At 45.4% G+C, this 19,511-nt stretch overlaps 1 protein-coding gene across 4 annotated transcripts; it reads right to left on the bottom strand.

Moving 5' to 3' along the window:
- Positions 1-1,284: 1,284 nt before the first annotated feature.
- Positions 1,285-18,590, bottom strand: AK2 (adenylate kinase 2). 4 transcript variants are annotated; one of them, XM_032495851.1, is made up of 8 exons: positions 18,367-18,589; positions 11,923-12,048; positions 10,088-10,198; positions 9,865-9,959; positions 5,577-5,649; positions 4,205-4,400; positions 2,770-2,854; positions 1,285-2,160 (listed from the first exon to the last, which is right to left on the bottom strand). In XM_032495851.1, exons 1-8 carry the CDS (start codon positions 18,463-18,465, stop codon positions 2,019-2,021), a joined length of 927 nt encoding a protein of 308 aa, XP_032351742.1. In that variant the 5' UTR covers positions 18,466-18,589; the 3' UTR covers positions 1,285-2,018. The 4 variants fall into 4 exon arrangements, with proteins under 4 accessions (XP_032351742.1, XP_032351743.1, XP_032351744.1 ...); XM_032495852.1 differs by having other exon boundaries at positions 2,808-2,854; positions 18,367-18,588; XM_032495853.1 differs by lacking the exon at positions 2,770-2,854 and having other exon boundaries at positions 18,367-18,583.
- Positions 18,591-19,511: the final 921 nt, after the last annotated feature.

The following is a 19,511-nucleotide window of genomic DNA, read 5'->3' on the forward strand; positions in this document are numbered from 1 at the left end:
GGTGTCTGGGGTTTGCGTCGTGACTCTGTTTCTTACGTGTGCCCTCAGGAATGTGACTTCACTGCTCCGAGGCTTGCTGTCCTCGCCTATGACAGGAGAATGGCAGTTGTACCTGCCCAGGGTGCTCTGTGAGGGTCAAGCGAAGTCGTGGGTGTGGGACCGCCGCACAGCGCCTGGCACGGCAGCCCTCCCAGAATGGTAGTGATTCTTACCTCATCCATCTCGGTGTCCAGATGGAGACCAAGCCCAGAGAAGAGGGTGAGCAACAGCTCACCCCATCTTCCTTCAGTTTATTCCTTCCAACTATACTAGGAGTTCTCCTAGGCTGGTCTGATAAATATTTCCCCAAGTTTGCTGCATGCTGATCAAGGAAAGGAAGAAAATTTTCATGAGGCATTTAAATATTTCAGGGAACAAAAAGATCAGAGCAAATAAGTCACGTTGACACTTGAAAATGACTCTGCAGAGGTGGGGAAGTGGTGAAGCAGAAGAGGGAGGAGCTGGCAGGGGGAGGAGGACTTCGTACCAGTGATGCTCTGCCTCTCTCAGGAATAAGCGCCCGCAGCAGAGTGATGGTGCTTCTAGCCTGGCTCCCTCTGTTTCTGGGAACAGCAGTCATTTCTCAGAAACTTCCCTGGCAAAGGCAGCCCTTCCAAAGAGCATGAGAGCTTCAGTTTGGACACTTAATTGAAGCTGATTTTTGCAGGGAAAGAAATGGATTTACAAAGAAGCAACCAAGAGTAATAGAGGCAGCTGAAAAGGCAGCCAAATCCCTGGCTTAGGGATCAGAAGCACTGGCTTTCTAGGCTGTGGACAACTGTCCGCTCAACAACCATCCAGCCCGGCAGGAAGCAGATATTTTTCTGTGTATATTTGGATCCAACTAGCATTTATCTAGTGTCTGTTGAGTGCCAGGCACCAAGCAAAAAGCTTCTTCTTATAAACTTCATTTACTGCCAATGAGTCTGAGGAGGCGGTACTGCCAGTTTCTTTTTTTCAGACGAGGAAATAGGAACAGAGTAAATGACTGGCTGCGGTTCGTCGCACATCCCCTGAACTCCAAGCACAGCGCTGTCTCCACTAGACCAAGCTCCTTGTCTTCAGGCTCAAGAAAATCCTGTATATGAGCAGGAGGTCAATAAGGTACAGGCTCTTTGTATGAATACACACTTGGACTTTCCTGCCTCACGGCTTCCAGTCACAAGAAAGGGCTTCCAAGTCAGATCCAGAATTCAATGTCATTTTTCTAGCCCAGATCCCCTTAAAAAATGCCATAACAGGGGATACAAATTTTTAACACACTTTATTGATTTAGGGGCCAAACAAGGCAGCATTTGGACAGTTAAGAAAGGCACCTCATTGGAAACAATACATCACAGTGCTGTTGAGTGATCCCAGTCACAGAATTTGAGGATCGGAAGGATAATCTTTGGAACATGTTGTTTAGGACACTTGCTCATTTATTAAAAAGGGTCTCTTCACACATCACGGATGGAGGAAGGCAAAAGTGTAGGACTGTGGCATGTGCTGGGTGGCTGCCAAGAGCTTACCCACGAGAGCAGGTGTGCTGGTAAATCAGTGGTGAGTCGGGAAGGGAGCGAGACCAGCCTGCCCCAACTGCCGCACGACTCCAGTAAACTTGATTTGCTGAGCCACTGCCCTCATGAACACACTCCATATCTCTTTCAAGTGTGGAGATGACAGCTTGATCTCACAGTAGGGAACCAGGGTTAGTAGTCAACTCCTACCCTGTTTCAAGCTACAGGACAGGCAGGACAGCCGTGTTAATTTCCTGCACTCCTGGGCTGGCAAGAGGTTCTGATAAAAGCTGAGGTATTAGGGCACTGGCTTTAAAAAATATTGTCACCAGTCCAGAGTAAATGAAAACATGATTCCTTAGAAAGAATGTTGCATCTCCCTGTTTCTATTTATACCCTCCAATCGGTGTTTTAAAACATTAAATTTCCCCTTTGCTTATACTTTTGAAGACTCCTACTCTCTGTAAAAGAAATCGCTCACTACAACACTGCTGCTCTTCCCAGTCCTCCCTCTCCATCCTCACCCTGACCACCCCTCCCCTCTGCCCAGCACCTAAGAGCAGGGATCATGCCGCAGGGTGATGAGCAGTGGTGCAGTCTCGCCTGGCCTTCTGTTACTAGGCTGAAATAGAGAGGAAACAAGAGAGAACAAAATGGGTTTTTAAAAATCATGTAAATATCAGAGAAGGTTGGCATGCATGCCCCAGCAACCAAATGTATTAAACACTGGACATTTCTCTGCCAGGTGAAAGCTCTCATGCCTGCTGAGGTTAAGGCTCTGGAATTAAATGAAGCAAAAATTGAATCCTAACCACCCCCAAAGGGCATGATTTCCCCATGATCTTCTAGTTCTTACCGGCAGCCCAAATATCACACACACGTGTGCACACATGTGAATGTATATTGATGGATGACAAATATTTGAGCAAGGATCATGCACACTCAATTAGCAAACACTCAAGGACCTCAACTTTGAGACCAAGTGCCTGCAACTGTCCCCAGTCAAAGGGGAGTCGATTCTAAGATCCATGAGGCCACCCTCACCCAGAGCAGGAGCCCAGATTCCTGTAGACACAGCAGATAGTTTTGGTTTCACTCCCTTTCCCTGTCCATTCCCAGAAGTCATGTGCTTTCCAGAAATACCCCATGCCAGACTGGATTTCCGTTAAGAATGGGTGGAATTAGTTTACAGCCATGGAAACAAGGCAGAGCAGAGCCAGCAGACACTCACTTGAAGCGGACAAAGAGGGATGCAAGACGGCCACGTACCCGCAGCCAGCTTCCAGGCGGACATAGGACAAGCCCTCTGGAGGTCCCTTAGATAGCAGGAGAGCTCAGGTCAGATGGGGACTGGGCACTTCAGCGTCCACTGCACTGAGTCAGCACATTATGCCTGGCAGGTGGTATTATTTACTGGACCTGCCGCTGAGTTTCTAATGGTTTTTCCAGAGGCTGCTGTTTTTGTGGTCCCTCACAGCAGTCTATTAATTCATCTGTTTGCGACAAATCAAACCAGAGACCAAAAGGCACAGCATGGACCCCAGAGAATGCTTAATAGTTGGGGAGATGAGGTTAGGAATAACAAAAGCTGGCTAGTGTCATGGGTGATCTTATTTTGGGGTGATCCTTTCTCGGGGAATCTGTGCCATCACCATCATACTGTAAGGGGTGAAGGATTGGATCTGGAAGGGAGAGGATTGAGTTTAAAATGGATACATCTGATTTGGGTTTCACATCCTGCAGAGAGACTGGGTTTGAATAAATTCTAATCAAAATGATCCAAAAATAAATCACCCTCAAATCACTGTTTTGTTCACATTTGGGGACAGAGGCAAATGTTAAAGATAAAAAGAAACCTGCCCTGGTCTCTCTTTGGGGAAGTGGACTGGCTGCTCTCAGATGCTCACCCTGGATGTTCAAAAGACACTCTATAAATTCAAAAGGACCTTTCACCTGGTTAATTCTTTGGCAACAATCCAGTATTCAAACACAGGTTCCAAATGATTCCTACTTTACAGAATCACGACGCAGATCACAAAAATATTCCAACTTGGCTTAGATCTCTCTATGGTGATACCCTCTCCCAGTAATTTCTGGAATCTATAATGTAAGTGCCTTTTCCCTTCCATTTAGGGCAAAAAACTTAATGATCCCTGTCCATACACTGACTCATTTGGCTTTTCTTTATGGGTGAGAAAAAGTGGAATTTACAGCCAACAGTCTGTCATTAGGAACTGTGGCTCTGCCTGACTTCACGTGACTCTGAGCTTCCAATTATCTGGTAGAGACAGAATAAATACCAGGGAACTAGGGTACCTGGCAGATACCTGAGTTATTTATTTTGGTCAACAAATAAAATTAAAAGTATGGCTAAAAAACTATACATCTGGTTAAGCAACCTTGCCTATAACTTAGAGTAGGAAAGTGTACACATACTTACATCAACACACACGCACACACACACAGATGAGATGAGAGTTGCACACACGCCAAAGATAGATGGAGCAAGTGCTTTTTTAATAAGTACATCAAATGATATTCTTGCTGCCCTGAGGAAGCTTCCCTCTGCCTGCTCTGCCAATCCCACCCGTTCCCTCAACAGGGATAGGAAGAAGAAAGAATTCCTTTTTGGACCCGACATTAAATAAACATAACCAAGTCTTTACATGTGGCCTTGGAGAAGGCTGCCAGGATGCTTGCAAACACGACATCAGGGGTCTGGGATGCGTCGATGGCCGAGTGGATCCCCCGTTTACTGTAGTACTCCACCAGCCGGGTAGTCTGAGTGTGGTAAGCCTCCAGGCGGATTTTCAAGGCCTTCTCATTATCATCTGATCGGCGGATCAAAGGTTCCCCGGTGACCTGAGAACAGGCGAGGGCAATGAAAGGCCAGGATTCTTAGCAAGGTCTCCTTATGCCAGATGCAAATTTGAGGCGCTATCTGAACCTGAAGTCCTTCAGAGGGAAAGACAGACAATCTAGACCCTCCCCAATAGAGAGCTATGAAGAACTTCACTACTTCCAGCAAGTCGGTCCCAGGAGCAGACCACCTGGTCCAGAGAAGTCAGGGAGCCTGAAACAGCAGCTGCAAGGGAAGGGCTGAGAGAAGGGGACGGGCACAGTCTTTCTCTCTCAGTTTGTGCTCAGCTGTTCAGCTTCCAAGACAAACACTTCCAGAGTCAGAAACAAGGAGACAGATGCCCCTGAGACCAGGAGAATACATCAAAATCAGAGCTGCATTAACACGTAGGATCTCAGTTGCCTACGTATTCAGTGTTTTTACTGAGGTGTCAGCCATCAACATTCTGAAAGTGGTAAGTGAAGTGAGCATGTAGAATTACCAACTCTGTGAAATGTGACCAAGTTGACGATGGCTTTGGAACCTGTATGACCTGATGACCTGATGAACTTGTCTCATATGACAAAGGTAAATCCAGGAAATTCTTACTGTAGCCCACGTGCTCTAAAACAGACGAAATGGACAATTTATGGCAAATGTTACAGTGAGCATGTGTGAGATCCTCCCTTTTACATCTGTAAGAGATTGAAGACTGTTGCAAGAACCTGGCAGTGTTAACCTAGCCAAGCTCTTCTGAATCTGTAGGGCACGGCAGTCACTAGAGAGAGAGGATGTTCTTCTGAAGCAGGGCTGGTCCACAAAACTCTCTTCAGTACTATTCTCCCCACCCTGGCTCTACTTAGGGGCTTCCCAGCAGCTCTTCTCCTGATTAGTTGACCATTTATTTAGGTTGCCACGATACAGAAAAGGGCTGCTCTGGACAAAAGACAGGTACAAACTCGGCCCTGCGAAGTAGGTGGCACTGGTAGTGACCTCAGGTCAAGCAATAAAACACTTGGAGAGACACTGCAGATGAGCCACAGCCCGTGTGATTTATGTGATAGTGTTATTGTTCATGGTTAAGTCAGTAATACTGGTAGAAATAAAGGGAAGATGGAAAGAACAAAGTGGGGAGAAAGACAGTGAAGGAAGAAAGGGGAAGGAAAGAAAAGGAAGTTTCCTGTCTTGGGTTTACATACATCATCTTTCATGGGCTCCTTTGGGGGGTTGAACTCCTCATGGTAGGAACGGCCACTTGCGGGGTGAATCAGCCTGAAAGACAGCAAATGAACACAAATGAGGCTGCCTGAACCCCAGCGGTCTCCAAGATGACAAGCACAGACAGAGAAACTGGATGCAAGGACTTTAATCCAGCAGAGAACCCAGTTATAGGCTTTTCTTGCTTAGGAAAATAACTGGGCTTATGCCAGAGTGAGTTATGTTTTCTATTTTGACTCAGTGTTAAACTGAATGGCTGAAGATGCTAACACAACTGCCTAATTCAGGACTGAGAGAAGGCACTGTGGGGCCGGTCTCACACAGCCATTCATTTACTCACCCATTCATTCAACAAGAATTTACTAAGTGCCTAGTCCGATTTAGGACTTAAGCTGAATCCAGGGGCTACAGAGCAATGAGTCAAGATCCCTGCTCACAAGTAGTGCTTAAAGTAGACGGGGAGACAAATGTGGAAATAACGAACTACAATAAATGTGGTGATCCTTTAACAGAGATCTGGGCAAAGTGCTATGGGGGAGAGAGAAACTAACCTTATTTTCTAACCTAGTGTGGTTATAAAACCAGAAAGAAGCTACAGGAAAAACATGTGCTATGGATGCCAACACCACTAGACGATGCTGCACACCTTTGGGACCACACAGGTACAGAGAGCCCAGTCATCAGAGGGCAACATTCAAAGCATCATGAAAAATGACATATTAAACAAGTCATGGAATAAAGAGCCCAAGAAGAAGCATTTATTTGGCACTGAAGATGTAGCTGGTAGTTGCATCTGTGCTGTGTCCCCTGAAGCAACAAGCCCATGTTCCCATCTAGGAGTGGCCATACCACAGGAGCCCCAAAAACCTAAGAAGGGAAGGAGGCAGGCCAAACACTGCTCAGGAGCCAGGGCCCACTTGAGTTCGTGTGGTTTTCCACTTCTATGCCAAACAAGGTCTGCTTGTTTAACTGATGGCTGTTCTCATGAAGTTCTGTTAGACCAGAGCTTCCCAACATTTTCCACTTTCTGGCATGCACAGAAAAAGTACTTGGGATGCTTGCTCTGGGGGCTGAGGGGATCAATATCTTGGCGCATCAGAAGGGAAAGTCTGGGTTAGACTATCAAAGTCACACACGTTTGTAAAATGTGATGCTGTGTTTTAACGACAGCATATTTTGGGGGGGGCATTTATAGAGCATGGTGGTCCCATTTACAGCATAGGGGGCAAGGTGATGGCAGAATGAATACATTATACTGAATGGGCCTCTGCCTGCAATCATGTAACATAAGGTTGGGCCCTCTCTCCTACACTTGAGTTGCTGGAGGGGCTCCTCTGGTGCATCCACTGGGAAATGACATCCACTGGGAGACGCAGGGAGAGGAAGCTGCTGGGCTCCGCTGCAGCTCTCCCTTTGGGAAGGGCGGGGGGCAGCAGATGTGGACCAGGCTTCCTTCACCTTCTGGAGAGCACACGGCACATAGCAGCCAGGCTGCAACACACACAACCCTCTCCACTCCACATCTTGACATTATCTCTTGCTCACTCTCAGATTCCCTCAGCCATCTGCTTCTTCCTCACTCCCAAACATCGCTTTAAGAGGAATGCAAGGCTCACTCCCTAGAAGCGAAATGAAAGAAAGTCCAATCTTCAAGTTCACAAAATGGGTCTGGTCTCAAGTACCAACCAAAACAGCTCTATGAGCCACTAGGTCTGGCCTGGATGTGGAGGTGAAAATGGATGCTGGGATGCTACAGCCACTGCTTGCTGCCTTAAGGGTGACACTTCAGACACCTATTTTCCCATCTTCAAAACAGGGATGGTACAAGACATTAGGTTAATGATACCAGACAGCCAACACTGAATAGGTTAAAACCAAAAATCACCAACCACATTTATGCAAGAAATAAAATAATAACCCATAACATTATTAGAAGTGGAGTCAGAGCCAATTCAGAAGATATTTACAGTGGGGTCCTTTTCATACCAGATTTAAATAAAGATCCATATTAAACCAACTAGTTCCTGTCTCTTTTTCTTACAACAATCAACATAGTGCACCAGGAGACAGAAAGCAGGCTTTTGGTGCCAGTTCTACCATTGACATGCAGAATGAACTTGGAAAAACACCTTTACCAGTCTGGCCTGTTCTGTTTCCTTCTCTGTGGGGAAAGGGGGCCACACCACACCACTCACCATCAAATTTAGAGACTGAGTCTTGTTCCCTCTACAACAATTCCGTAGTTTGTTCTTCAGAATCTCTCGGCTCCCCACCAGCCAACCCCAGTTAAAAGCCTCCATCACTTCACATCAGGCTCCTAGGTGGGGTCCTTGTCTGTTTCTCCTTTCCCTCAGTTTAGCCTGTATGCCAGGACCAAGCAAATGTTCTCAGAGTGCTAGATTTGCCACAACACCTAGTGGCTTAAGAACATCCCAGCACTCCTGACTCTTTGTCACATCCACCCTCTTCACCTGGCAGACTTTCCCCAGTGAAGCCCCAAGTCTACCTTCCCCACACATTCTACTATGCAGCCTCGGCCATTCCTCCAACTCTGGACAAACATTCTGCCACTAGCCCCAGCTAGAGCCCCTCCCCCAACCCAAACTCATTCTTGCCTCTACTCCCTCCTGGGAAAGCCTCAGCAAGATCCCCTCTATCCAGGAAGGTCAAGTTTGACTTCACACCTCTCTTAGCCAGCCTTCCCTCCCTGCCCCCAGGCTCTCTTACTGGACTTCCTACTGCAGTTAACAGCCCAGGTTTCATGTGTGGCTTGTAGACTCTCTGAGGTCAGAGATGGGCATCAGCACATTGTTCTTCTATATCCTCTCCTGGTCCTCTGCTCCCAGAGTCTGGTGCTGTGCACAAGGCAGGCACTTAGGAAGCCGGGCCAATAACATCAAAGGCCCCTAGCGTCACCCAGTACTGTTAACATCTGCCTTACACAGCCAAGACCCTAGCCCTGGTGATGTCCTGTCTTGTCAATCCTACTGCTTCTTGGACTACATCAGTTTTGCCTACTCTGTGCCAGTGGGGATGCAAAGAAGCAAAAATTCCTGCTTGAAGGAGCCTATGCGACAGCTAGAAACATGAAACCTGGATCTTTGAAAACAAAATTAATATAAGGTGGATCCCACTGTATCTATTAAAGCCTTCGAGGAAAACACCTCTAACACTCACTCTGTTGTCTGTTTACAGGTCTGCCTCTCTCCGTAAAGATATGGACTGAAGACACATGGAAGAAAGTTCAACCTCATTAGGAAATCAAAGTAATAAACTTTACAATAGGAAATTATTCTCTCCCAACTAAATCCAAAAGTTTACATGTACTATGATGGTTATAACATCAATTTAACAGTGGACAACTGGAAGAAACACAAATACACAACAGGGGAACAATTAAGTAAATGATGGTTCGTCTACTGTGAAATAGGCTCCAGTTAAAAGCAATGGTCACGGATGTCTGGTTCAAGAGGGTAGGCTGACCACCTTTCTGAGACTCCATTAAAACGAAGAAGGGATAAAAAGCTATAGCCCGTTAACAAAGAAAAGAATGTGGGGGTTTATTAGTGCTTGAGAGCTTCGCACATATTTCTGGAGGGCACAAAGCAGATGGCAGAGTGACAGTGAAAGAGGGTAGAGGACACTGTAGCCTAAAGCAGTGGCATTCTTTCAGAACAAACTGCTGAAGCAGAAGCATCCAGTGTTGACTACTATAGAGAAACAAGCACTTTTAAACAAATGTACATGCAAAAAAAGCCAGTGATTTTTGCTAAGGTGGCTGGACCTTAAGCAAGTTTTTCTTCAATTTTCTAAACTCTGTGTAGATGATCCTATTATTTTTATAATTAATAAAAAGCCTATAGCAAGGTATGGCAACTCCAACTGGAATCGGATTTAAAAAGCACTACACTGGAGATACACATGTAAAGAGCTCAGCGTCTCTGAAGTGCCCACGAAAGCAGGGCTCTGAACTACGCACATTATGTTATCCACCATGCACAGGGGTTCCCCGAAGCAGGATTATTAACCCCACTCTGAGGATGCAGCCTTAGAGAGGTTAAGAAACTTGCCCAGGGTCAGAGTTAAAAGGCTGGAGAGGACTGAGTTGTTGCCAGACTTCAGACCCCTTGCTCTTCTGTCCACATCCCCGTCCCAAGGCACCGAATAAGACCAAGCCATGATGAAATGGCACTAAGCTTCATGGCTGGGATTAGGCAAGAGCCGCTCCCGTGGAAGCATGAAAAGAAGGGATCTTCAGGGGACAAATACCTTCCTGTGATTCTCCGGATCAGCAGAGAGTCTGGGATGCTGAATTCAATCACAGAATCAAGCTTCTCTTTCCTCTTCTCCATGAGGTCATCAAGCTGTAAAAGAGCGTGTGGCCCACCTAAGCTACCAGAGCTCAATCAGACCCATTTCCCTCAAAGGAATGAAGAGATAAAGGGCCAGAGTGCACCTTTTCGCGATGGTGATACAAAACCAAGCCGCTCACCATTTCTGCCTGCCTCACAGTCCGAGGGAAGCCATCCAGAAGAAAACCATTTTTGCATGCAGGGGTCTCCAAATTTTTCTCAATGAGCTCCACAACCATTTCATCGCTCACCTGGAAGTCAAAAACAAAAGTTTAAATCCATTAATTAGGTGACATTAGCCCAATTCCAAGGCCACAAGTTTGTCTCTGTGTAACCCAATTACTAAACTGCATGTTTTCTTGATCCCCAAAATGCAAAAATAAGAGAAAATATGGAGTGACTTCATTTGGAAGACGCAGTTTCATGATTATTTCTCTGGTTGCCATATACACATTCTCTCCCCCTGGGATTCTCCTGTGTTCCAATACTCTGGATGAGAAAAGAGGATTCCAGTGCCTGCCACCCTACCAGGAAGCCTCTCTGGCCATTAGTCAGAGCCCTAACCATCAGATAACAGCTTCTCAGCAATCAGCTGTCCTCAAGACACAACAAAGTGAAGGCATATGGCTGAGAGATTACTTGGGGACGGCTCCAGGAGAGAATGGGGTTGACCAGAATGTAGAAAGGCACTAACTTTTATCTGCTCCCCAATTTTGATCAGGCTAACAGTAAAGTGGCCCAAGCCATCTTAGACATGACGCAACAGAGAAGTTCACTGACCTGGCAAGACTGGGTCAGAACCAAGGAACTAAGAAGCCAGCCCAACTCGTCTCTGAGCCTCTCTTAAAAACCCCAATGAGGATCCTTCCAAGCTTCCCCAAACTGGTTTTCCTCCTGGGCTTTCACTGGAAGAAAGGTTCCCTGCCAGCATCACAGGGAAGGCTGCCCATTTTGGTAGCTAACGCTCTTATCTCCTGGGACCAGCTGTGAACTTGGGGACATAGTATAAGCTCTGCAACTAAATGAAGGCTGGAGATAAGTCATCTCGTTGCCACATCCCAGTGCTTTCTCAGTGCAGGACCTTTCACCAAGACCCAAAGTCCAAAATATCTAAGTTTCTGGCTTAAGGCCTCACTAACGTGAAGGGAAAGCTAGGAGAAAAGAGGCAGGTGGGCGCGCAGGCAGGGCTGCTCCAGCTCCAGAATCTCAAAGCTGGACCAGAAGTAACTCGGCCTAGCACCCTCCCCAACCAACATTCTAAGCTATGTAAAGACCAGACGGCAAAGCACAAAATTTCTGAAGGTGAGTCCCAAGGCCAAGTCCCAGAATAACTCAGTTACAGTTAAGCTCTGGCACTGATCAAAGAAGATTTAGTAGATAATAAATTGTATTTGTCCAATCAGGTCAACTGGACTAAAGACAAGAGAAAATGCTATTATATTCCCCAAATAAGGATTACTTTTGTCAACTGCTGAGCTACTCCTCTGTTAGAGGCAAAGAACACCGAATCACAAAAGTAGATTAAAAACCACTCTGTGACTTCTTTAGTCATCTCCTGAATACACCCTCGAGTTCTGGCCTAGGGATGGCAGTTTCATTTTTGGCCTTAAAAAATGGGTACATTACAAAATGTGCCAGCACAAAGGAACCTCAAGAGTACCATGAACAAAATAAGTGCCATAAATTCAGAATGAACCAAGCAACTTGCAACTGCAAAAGGTCATATAATGTGCCAGTTTGTTAAAACACCCTATAGCGTGGGGCTGTCCAACAGAACTTTCTACAATGATGGAAATATTCTATATCTATGCTGGCTAGCAAAAACGTGAAATGCGACAAGTGAGACTGAGGAAGTTAATTTTAAATTAAATTAAAATTAATTTCAATAGCTACAAGTAGCTGGTGGTTACTCTACCAGGCAGTGCAGATCTAGACTCTGAGGAATATCAATATTCACTGGTACCCCCGAACCTACCAGCTTCCCGGCATCCATAGTTGCCTTTAGCTTTTTTCCCAGCTCAGAGCCAGAAGCCACCATGGCCCTCAGCATGTCCCCAGTAGCCAAATGGCAGACACAGAAGTTTTCAGCCAATTTGGGTGCCTGTGGAGGGCAAGAAAAGAACAAGAAAAAGTTAACAGTGCAGGTCCTGGAGTCAGACCGCCTGGGTGTGAATTTACTGGCTGTGTGAACTCTGACAAATGCCTAAAGTGTAACAGGGATAAAAGTACCTTATATTATAGTTTAATATATGATTATAGCATTGTAGTAAGAAATTACACGAGATAATACATGTAAGGCATTTAAAACAGTGCACCTAGCACACAGGAAGCCATCATAAGTATCAGCTATTATCACTACTTCCACTAGACACACTAGTGACACATAAGCTTCAGTTTTCTCGTTACAAACGGGAAGAACAGAAATCGCAATATCAACACTTCACATGGCTGCTGTGGAGTTTAAATGAGTTCATGTGTATAAAGCACCTGGCACGACGCCTGGCATGTCACGTATGGAATGAACATTTGCTGAAGGAATGGACGTGTGGTTGTCAAGCACTGTGGCCACTAGCCTGGGAGGCAGCTGGGGCCAGTGCAGAACGCAGTTCAGTTCTTCTCATTCCCTGTCACTAGGGAGCTGCATTATCTTGGCCAAGTCATTTAACCTCTCAGAGGCTGTTTCTGCATCTGTTTAAAATGAAGGCGAAAAGGCTCCATCTCAGAAGGTCGCTGTGAGGATCAGATGAGAGACACGAAGAGCACCTGGCAAACAGTAAGTACTTGCCGAGTACCTTTAGGAGGCAGTACAGCCTTTTGGTTAAAAGCGTGGGCTTGGGAGTCAAACTGCCTGGGTTTTAGATACCAGATTCACCAGAATGGATATGTGACTCGAGAAAAATAATATCACTTTTTAAAATTTTAAATTTCCTCTAAGTAAAATGGAGATAGTAATAATATGTATATCACTGGGTTGATGAGATTATATAGAGTTCAGCTTATGCAGGGCCAGGCATATAGTAAGTGCTCAGTGAGCCTTAGCTGTTACCCTTACCCTGCCCTAATTCCATATTAATTCCTATGGAAAGAAAATACTTACTGGGATGTCTCTTCTAAGAACCCTGCTGGGAGCCAGGGAAACAGATGCGTAAGAGATACAGCCCTGTCCTCTATGAGCTCAGTTTGGTGGACTATACAACAGAGTGAAGACTAGAAGAGGAAGAGACTCCGGACAGCTCAACACTGCTTTTATAGCGGCAAAGAATAATCCAGAACTCATGAGGAATACAGTCAGTTCAAGGAGCCTAATACTTAGTTTTCCGGTTCAATTGTTTTGTGAAGTAAGCAGGGTCGGAACCTTGTTCAGACCAGTTCTCTGGGAGTTTTCTTAGGTGCACACAATAAAAGTTAAGCAGATGGGGCTCAGTGCAACAAATGCTGGTTTGTGACTCATGGACTGATTCAGTTCGATCAAAGAACTGACTTCATACCAAAATGGAAGCCAGGGATTAAAGTACTAAATACTTTAATGTTGAAGTATTAAAAACTATACTTTGTAACTTTTACAAAAAGCTTTTAAAGTTTTAACTTCACAAGGTACAGCTTTAGCAAACTGGCACAATATGAAGAAGTACAGTAAAAAGTACGTTTTAACACTGAGGTACTAAAAACTGTACTTTGGGAAGCCAATAAAGTTCAGGGCCCTCTGGCAACAGAAAACCTTCTGGTCCTCCAGGCTGGCACAGTGGCCGCAAACCTAGAGAGCTGTGCCTGTCTGCCTATCTTTCTTCTTGGCTGTTGAAATTAAGTTGGGTGGAAAATTTGGAGGTCAGGCTTGTTCGAGGGGAAAGGCTAACCAAAACACCAGAGAAGAGCTGTTAAACCTAACCATTCTATTTTTATCACCCCAAATCACAGGACTCTTCTGTGCTGTTCCAGGTGAATGGATCCTACGGCTGCATGGAAAAACACTCCCAGAGGGACGACACGGCATGGTAGAAGACTGACTCCTTCATTTCCTGCCGGCTGCATGGGAGTCAATGAGCAGGCTGCCAAGAGCGTGAACTTTGGAGTCAGACAGATTTGCACAGGAGTGCTGCTTGCACTCAACAGCTGTATGACCTTGGGCTAGTTCCTTAACTTCTCAGAATCTCAGTTTCCTCACCAGTCAAACGGGGATAATGTCTACTTCACAGGGCTCTTAACTTACCTTGTAACCTCGGGCCAGTGATTCTTTGAGACTATTTTCTCATCTATAAATTGGATATATTATTACCATCACTTGGTAGGTAGGAGGAAGAATGGAAGACTCTCAACAAATTATGGTTCCTGGTCTAATCCCAAAACTACCCTAGCATTTGTTAGTCACTCACCTGACACTTCCTGCATGGTGCTCTGCACCAGCATGTATTGCTTGCATGCACATTTGTTTCTGCCTCTACACCTATACTGATAGCAACAATGTGAAACAGTGATGCTGTTCAAGAATCAGTCATGAGTTCAAATCCTACCTTTGCTATTTTATGTCCTGGGGCAGGATATAGACTCTGGGTCTCAGTTTATCTGTAAAAAGGCAAGGATAACAACAGGAACTACTCCTAGGGTTGTAGGATTAAATGAGATGACACAGTAAAGTCTTTGGCTGGGGCATCTGTCACATAACCCAGCAATGGGTGACTATTTTGTGATATTACACCCCCTAGAGGGCAAAGGCTGCTCTGCATCTCTAGCACTGAACTTAACAAAACATCCACAGGGTAGGAGACAAATCTAACCCAGGGCCACAGAGAGCAGCAAGAGCAGGAGCTTTGGAGTCATTCAGATGCAAGATCAGCCAATCACTTGCCCTGTAACTTAGAGAATAAGCCCCTCCAGCTTCAGTTTCTCTAACTGTAAAAGGGGGAATAAGAGTGCGGGTCCCACAAAGTTGTGTTTGGGCTGTGAGTGTCTGTGCACTGACGTAACTGGCAGAGCCTGACCTGTAAGATGGCAGCTGATGCCCTAAGTGTGCTGGCCTTGAAGAGCTGGCGTCAGTGGGACACACGGAAGGAATTGTGAAAGGGGCTGACAGAGGAAACAGGAAACACATCTTGGTTTTGGCCACACTGCAGGAACACCCAACCCAAAAAGGGAGACAGGGAAGTAAGGTTATTTAAATAAAATAACAAACTCAAGTGTTCTAGATGTTTCAAAAGCAGGTAGCTTAAAAATGTTTAACTACTTTAGTTAAAAATAAGAAGTTTTAAAAACAGATTACTTCAGCCATGCCAACATGAAATTGATAAAATATTATGTATTATGAGTTATGCAGGTATAAAAAGAAGTACTAGTGGTGAAGAAAACAAACATTACTGAGCAGGCACTAGGCACTAGGAATTCTATATTAAAGACTGCAAACATTTACCAATGGGGACCAGGCAGGCAACACATATGAAGTGGGTCAAATATAAGCAAAAGTCAGCGAAGAGGGCTATGCAGGGGACAGGAGAGCACATGGACCATTTAAGTGGCAGCGTCACTCAGCTGTATGCCACGCTGAATGGAGGCCCAGAACCACCAGATCTGACTTCGCAAGAGAAACGGGAGCTCTGGATTTTTAAGTGAAACTTCACAACTGAAAACACTGTGTGGTCAACTTATTATTTTGAAAGCTGACAAATAAGAGGAATAAATCAAGTTTTTATCCTGCCTTTATTATACAAACCATACCAAATAGTAGGTGAGAAGTTTCTCTTTATAGAAGTACTTCAGCTAATAAATGAAAAGGGAATGAGATAATTAGACCACCATTTTGCCACCCACAGTGAATTCCTGGACCCAGGTACTAACCACCAGAGACAAGCTGACAGGATGTGCCTCCAAACAGACAGCACGCCATCACCTGTGATGCAGCGGGACCAAAACACTGAACCTGGGTCTGCTTAAGTGCATGATCAAACTACAGGAAATTTACAGGAAAGAGAGAGGAAAGAGGAAGATGTTAAATACGGTATGGGGATACAATAAAAAATCCCCAGAAAGAGGATACTCCTAGGATAAATAACTTCCACAAAACAAACAAAACTGCAAGGAAAAAAAGGGGAATCTGTAAATTAAAAGACACTTGAAATGATCACATTTGTGAGACAAATAAATGGAAATGTGAACTTTTACTGCTATTATTGTTTTTAAGGGGACATTGTGCTTATTTATAAAAAAAAAGAATTTCTCTTCTAGAGATATACACTGAAATATTTACAAATGAAATGTTACGATGTCTGGGAACTGCTTTAAAATTACTTGTGGAGGGAGAGTGGATGGGGAAGGAATGGCCACCAGCTGATGTTAGTTGGGGCTGGATAATGGTACAAGGGGGCTCATTACACCATCCTGTTTTCTTTCATAATAAAAAGTTGGGGTGTGTCTGCAGGCTGCTGCAGGCTGCCATTTTGCAAGCTCTGAATTATGAACACTTTTTTTTTTTTAACTCCATAAAACTACAGCCACCAGGATTTCTATTGTTCCAGTTAAGGAAAGAAAGGTGTACAGAGGTTAAGCGACTTATGTAAATCTTACTCCTTCCTCAAGTCCCAGCTTTAATAACATCTCCTCTACTTCCACAAAGCCTTCTCTGACCAACTCCCATCATATATACACCCTTATAAATCAGCAATCAGGTATAATTTTCTTCAAAACTTTCTGAATACATCAACCTTTACATAGAGATACATCCAAATTTGGGGGGATATGCCACTAAGATGAGGGAATCGATAATTAGTGAACACTTACTATGTACCAGGTTGCCATCGACATATGTATTATACATGTATAATAACAATCTTCCAATATCCTTATGAAATTTTTGTCTAGGGGGGCAAGGACCTTATCAGTCTTGTTCACTGCTCTATCTCCAGTGTTTGGTGCTCATGAAAAGTTGAATGAGCCAGGTAAGCATTATCCCCATTTTTCAGGTGAGAGCACTGAGGCACAGAAATTACAAAGCTATAAAGCCCTTGTCTCAGCACTGGGATGGGTTGTCCATTTCACAACTACTGAAATTATTAACTTCAATATGAACGAAGAAAAAACAATCGATGCATCTGAGCTACCTTGTTTACCTCATCACAGCAAAAGTCTGCAGACTTTGGGATTAAACATTCCTGGGCTGCAGGTTACCTAATAACTGAGGGTGGTAGCAACAGAAAGGAGAATTCAGTATTTCTGAGGACAAGGGGATTAGGTAACAGTGAGCCCCAAGGGCAAATCAATGCTGGCTATAGAGAGAAAAGGAAAAGTGGTCTATCTTGACCTAGTGGCCAGAGCCCAAAAGCAAAATAACAGGAATGAACTGAATCTCTCAGACTTCTCTTCTCCTCATTACCCATGTGAATTTATCTTCATCCATTTCCAGTAACCCCACCAAATGCCAAGTAACGTGCTGGAGAGTCACAAGAGTCCCGAGGAGTAAGACATATGGTTTGTTTGGCAAGACTTTGGAATCTTTGCAAGTGCTAGGAAGAGAAGGGGGGACACAAAGCAGTCCCCTAGAACCCCATTCCCTTAGGAGATCAGATTTTCAGGAATTCCCTCTTTAGATCCTAACAACAGGCAAAAACCTGAGGCCCCCCGAGGCGGGGGCAATGCCAAACGCCAGGCAGGCAGAAGATATTGATGGTAATTCAACCAATGGGCTTCTGAATCCTAACAGAGATCATAAATCTCAACCTTGCTCTATGGGCCCATTAGTCCCAGATGCCAAAGGAGGCCCCAGAGTCAGCTAGGGCAGAGAGCAACTTCAGACTCCAATTACCCAGAGTCCGGTGGCTCCTGAGGTTCCAGGCTCCATGAAGTCAATTTTGCAAACTTGGGAAAGCTATCTGACCTCTCTCGGCCTGTTTTCTTACTGGTATACTGAGACACTCCCAGCTTAAGTGGCTCAGGCAGGTCAGACCCCACTTCCCTTACCAGTACTTCTAATCAGCACAGGCCACCTCCCACTTTACCCCACGTGCAGGAGATGCTCCTGCTCCCTCAGTCATTAATCATTACACGAAACGTACCCCTACCCGGAGTGCCTGGAACGTAACCCTTGAAAATTCCCTCCCAAATCGCAGGTAGTCTGGGGTCCCTGCCTCCACTCGGGCTGCAGTCTTTACCCTTCAAGTCTTCTCAGCTTCTAACCTCTTAATAAGGGATCTAATCAGTTCTTAGATCTCCTACCACGACACCTCAAGCCTGGACCCCTCAAGAACTCTAACCCTAACTCAGACTCCCTCAACCTCCAATTTGGACCCTCCCTCAAACACCTGCCAGAACCCCATATGCCAGCCAGGGCGCCCCCAGGCCTCAGCCCGCGGCCTCGCTCCACGGTGACCCAGGCCGCCGGCCCCCCCGACCTTGGAGTTCCACCGGTTCCGCTGTCCAGCCCGGCCCCGCAGCTCACCTGGGTACCCTTGCCGGCCCCGGGCGGCCCCAGCAGCACGGCCCGGATGCCTTTAGGGTACTCTTGGGCCGGCTGGGCCGCGGGCACGTTGGGAGCCATGGCTGCCGAAGCCTCTCACCGCTCAACTCGCCCGCACACCTCGCAGGTTTAACGCTTCCAGGGCAGCGCGCCACGCACGCCACGCATGCCCAGCTCGCCGCTCACGCTGGCCCGTCGTCACGTCCGTCAGCCTGCTTCTCCCATCCCTGAGCGTGACCGACATTTCACCTTACCAACCACGTGGCAAAACTGGAGAAGACGTCTTTCGATTGGACATAACCAGTGAGGGAGTAAGGAAGGGGCGGGCCATCATGGACGGAGGGGGCAGGGGGTGGGGCTCGAGGCGGGTGTGCGGAGTGGGCGGGAAAAAGTGAAGCAAGACTGAGACCCGCCTAGGAGTTCTAGGTTGGCTTTTGACAGTTAATGACAATGGCAACTCCGATGAAGTATTTTAAAATTGCCCGTCGGCATATAAATGGACAAAATCAGTCTTAGACCATAAATTGGCAAATATGTATCAAATATCCTTTGGCCCAGCAATCCCACTTCCAGGAACTCAAATGACATAATCTAGGATATACAAAAAGATTTGTGTAACAAAGATACGAAGTGTAGCACTTATAACAGCCCCCAAAGCCCAAAGCAAATTGAAAAAAAAAAGGCAGTATTCTAAATGTTCAATATTAAAGCTTGGTTAAATAAATTGTAACAAATTTGTGTACTGGAATCCCCCCATGTTTAAAATATTTAATCACACGGGAAAATATTCGCCAAACAGTATGCAAAATTGCAGTTACAAAAAAATCCCAATTTTGTTTGTTACAAGGGGGTGATCTCTGCATAGCGTAATTACAGGAGCTTCTCCCCTTCTTGTGCATTTTTATATTTTCAAAAAGTTCTATAATGAATTCTGTCATAAACAGATCAACTTTTTAAGTCAGGAAAAGGTAGTTTTTCTCAAAAGAGATGACCTTCTCTTGGACAGCTTTTTGGTGTGTGAAAGTTTCATCTACACCCTCCATGAAGTAATCCCTGAGGTCCTGGCAAGACCACCCCCAAGGGCCCCTTTGGACCTTTAGTTGAGAGTGTGATTATGAAACAATTAT

The sequence above is a fragment of the Camelus ferus genome, chromosome 13, assembly GCF_009834535.1.
Source record: "Camelus ferus isolate YT-003-E chromosome 13, BCGSAC_Cfer_1.0, whole genome shotgun sequence".
Classification (NCBI taxonomy): domain Eukaryota; kingdom Metazoa; phylum Chordata; class Mammalia; order Artiodactyla; family Camelidae; genus Camelus; species Camelus ferus.

What these genes read in the sequence shown, in the direction of transcription:
- AK2 (XM_032495851.1), bottom strand. Translation starts at nt 18,465, where the DNA reads ATGGCTCCCAACGTGCCCGCGGCCCAGCCGGCCCAAGAGTACCCTAAA. An exon ending in ATCCGGAGAATCACAGGAAG is followed by an intron (nt 5,650 to 9,864) that starts GTATTTGTCCCC and finishes GCTGTCTTTCAG; the next exon opens with GCTGATTCACCCCGCAAGTG. An exon ending in AGGAGCCCATGAAAGATGAT is followed by an intron (nt 4,401 to 5,576) that starts GTATGTAAACCC and finishes GCCTGTTCTCAG; the next exon opens with GTCACCGGGGAACCTTTGAT.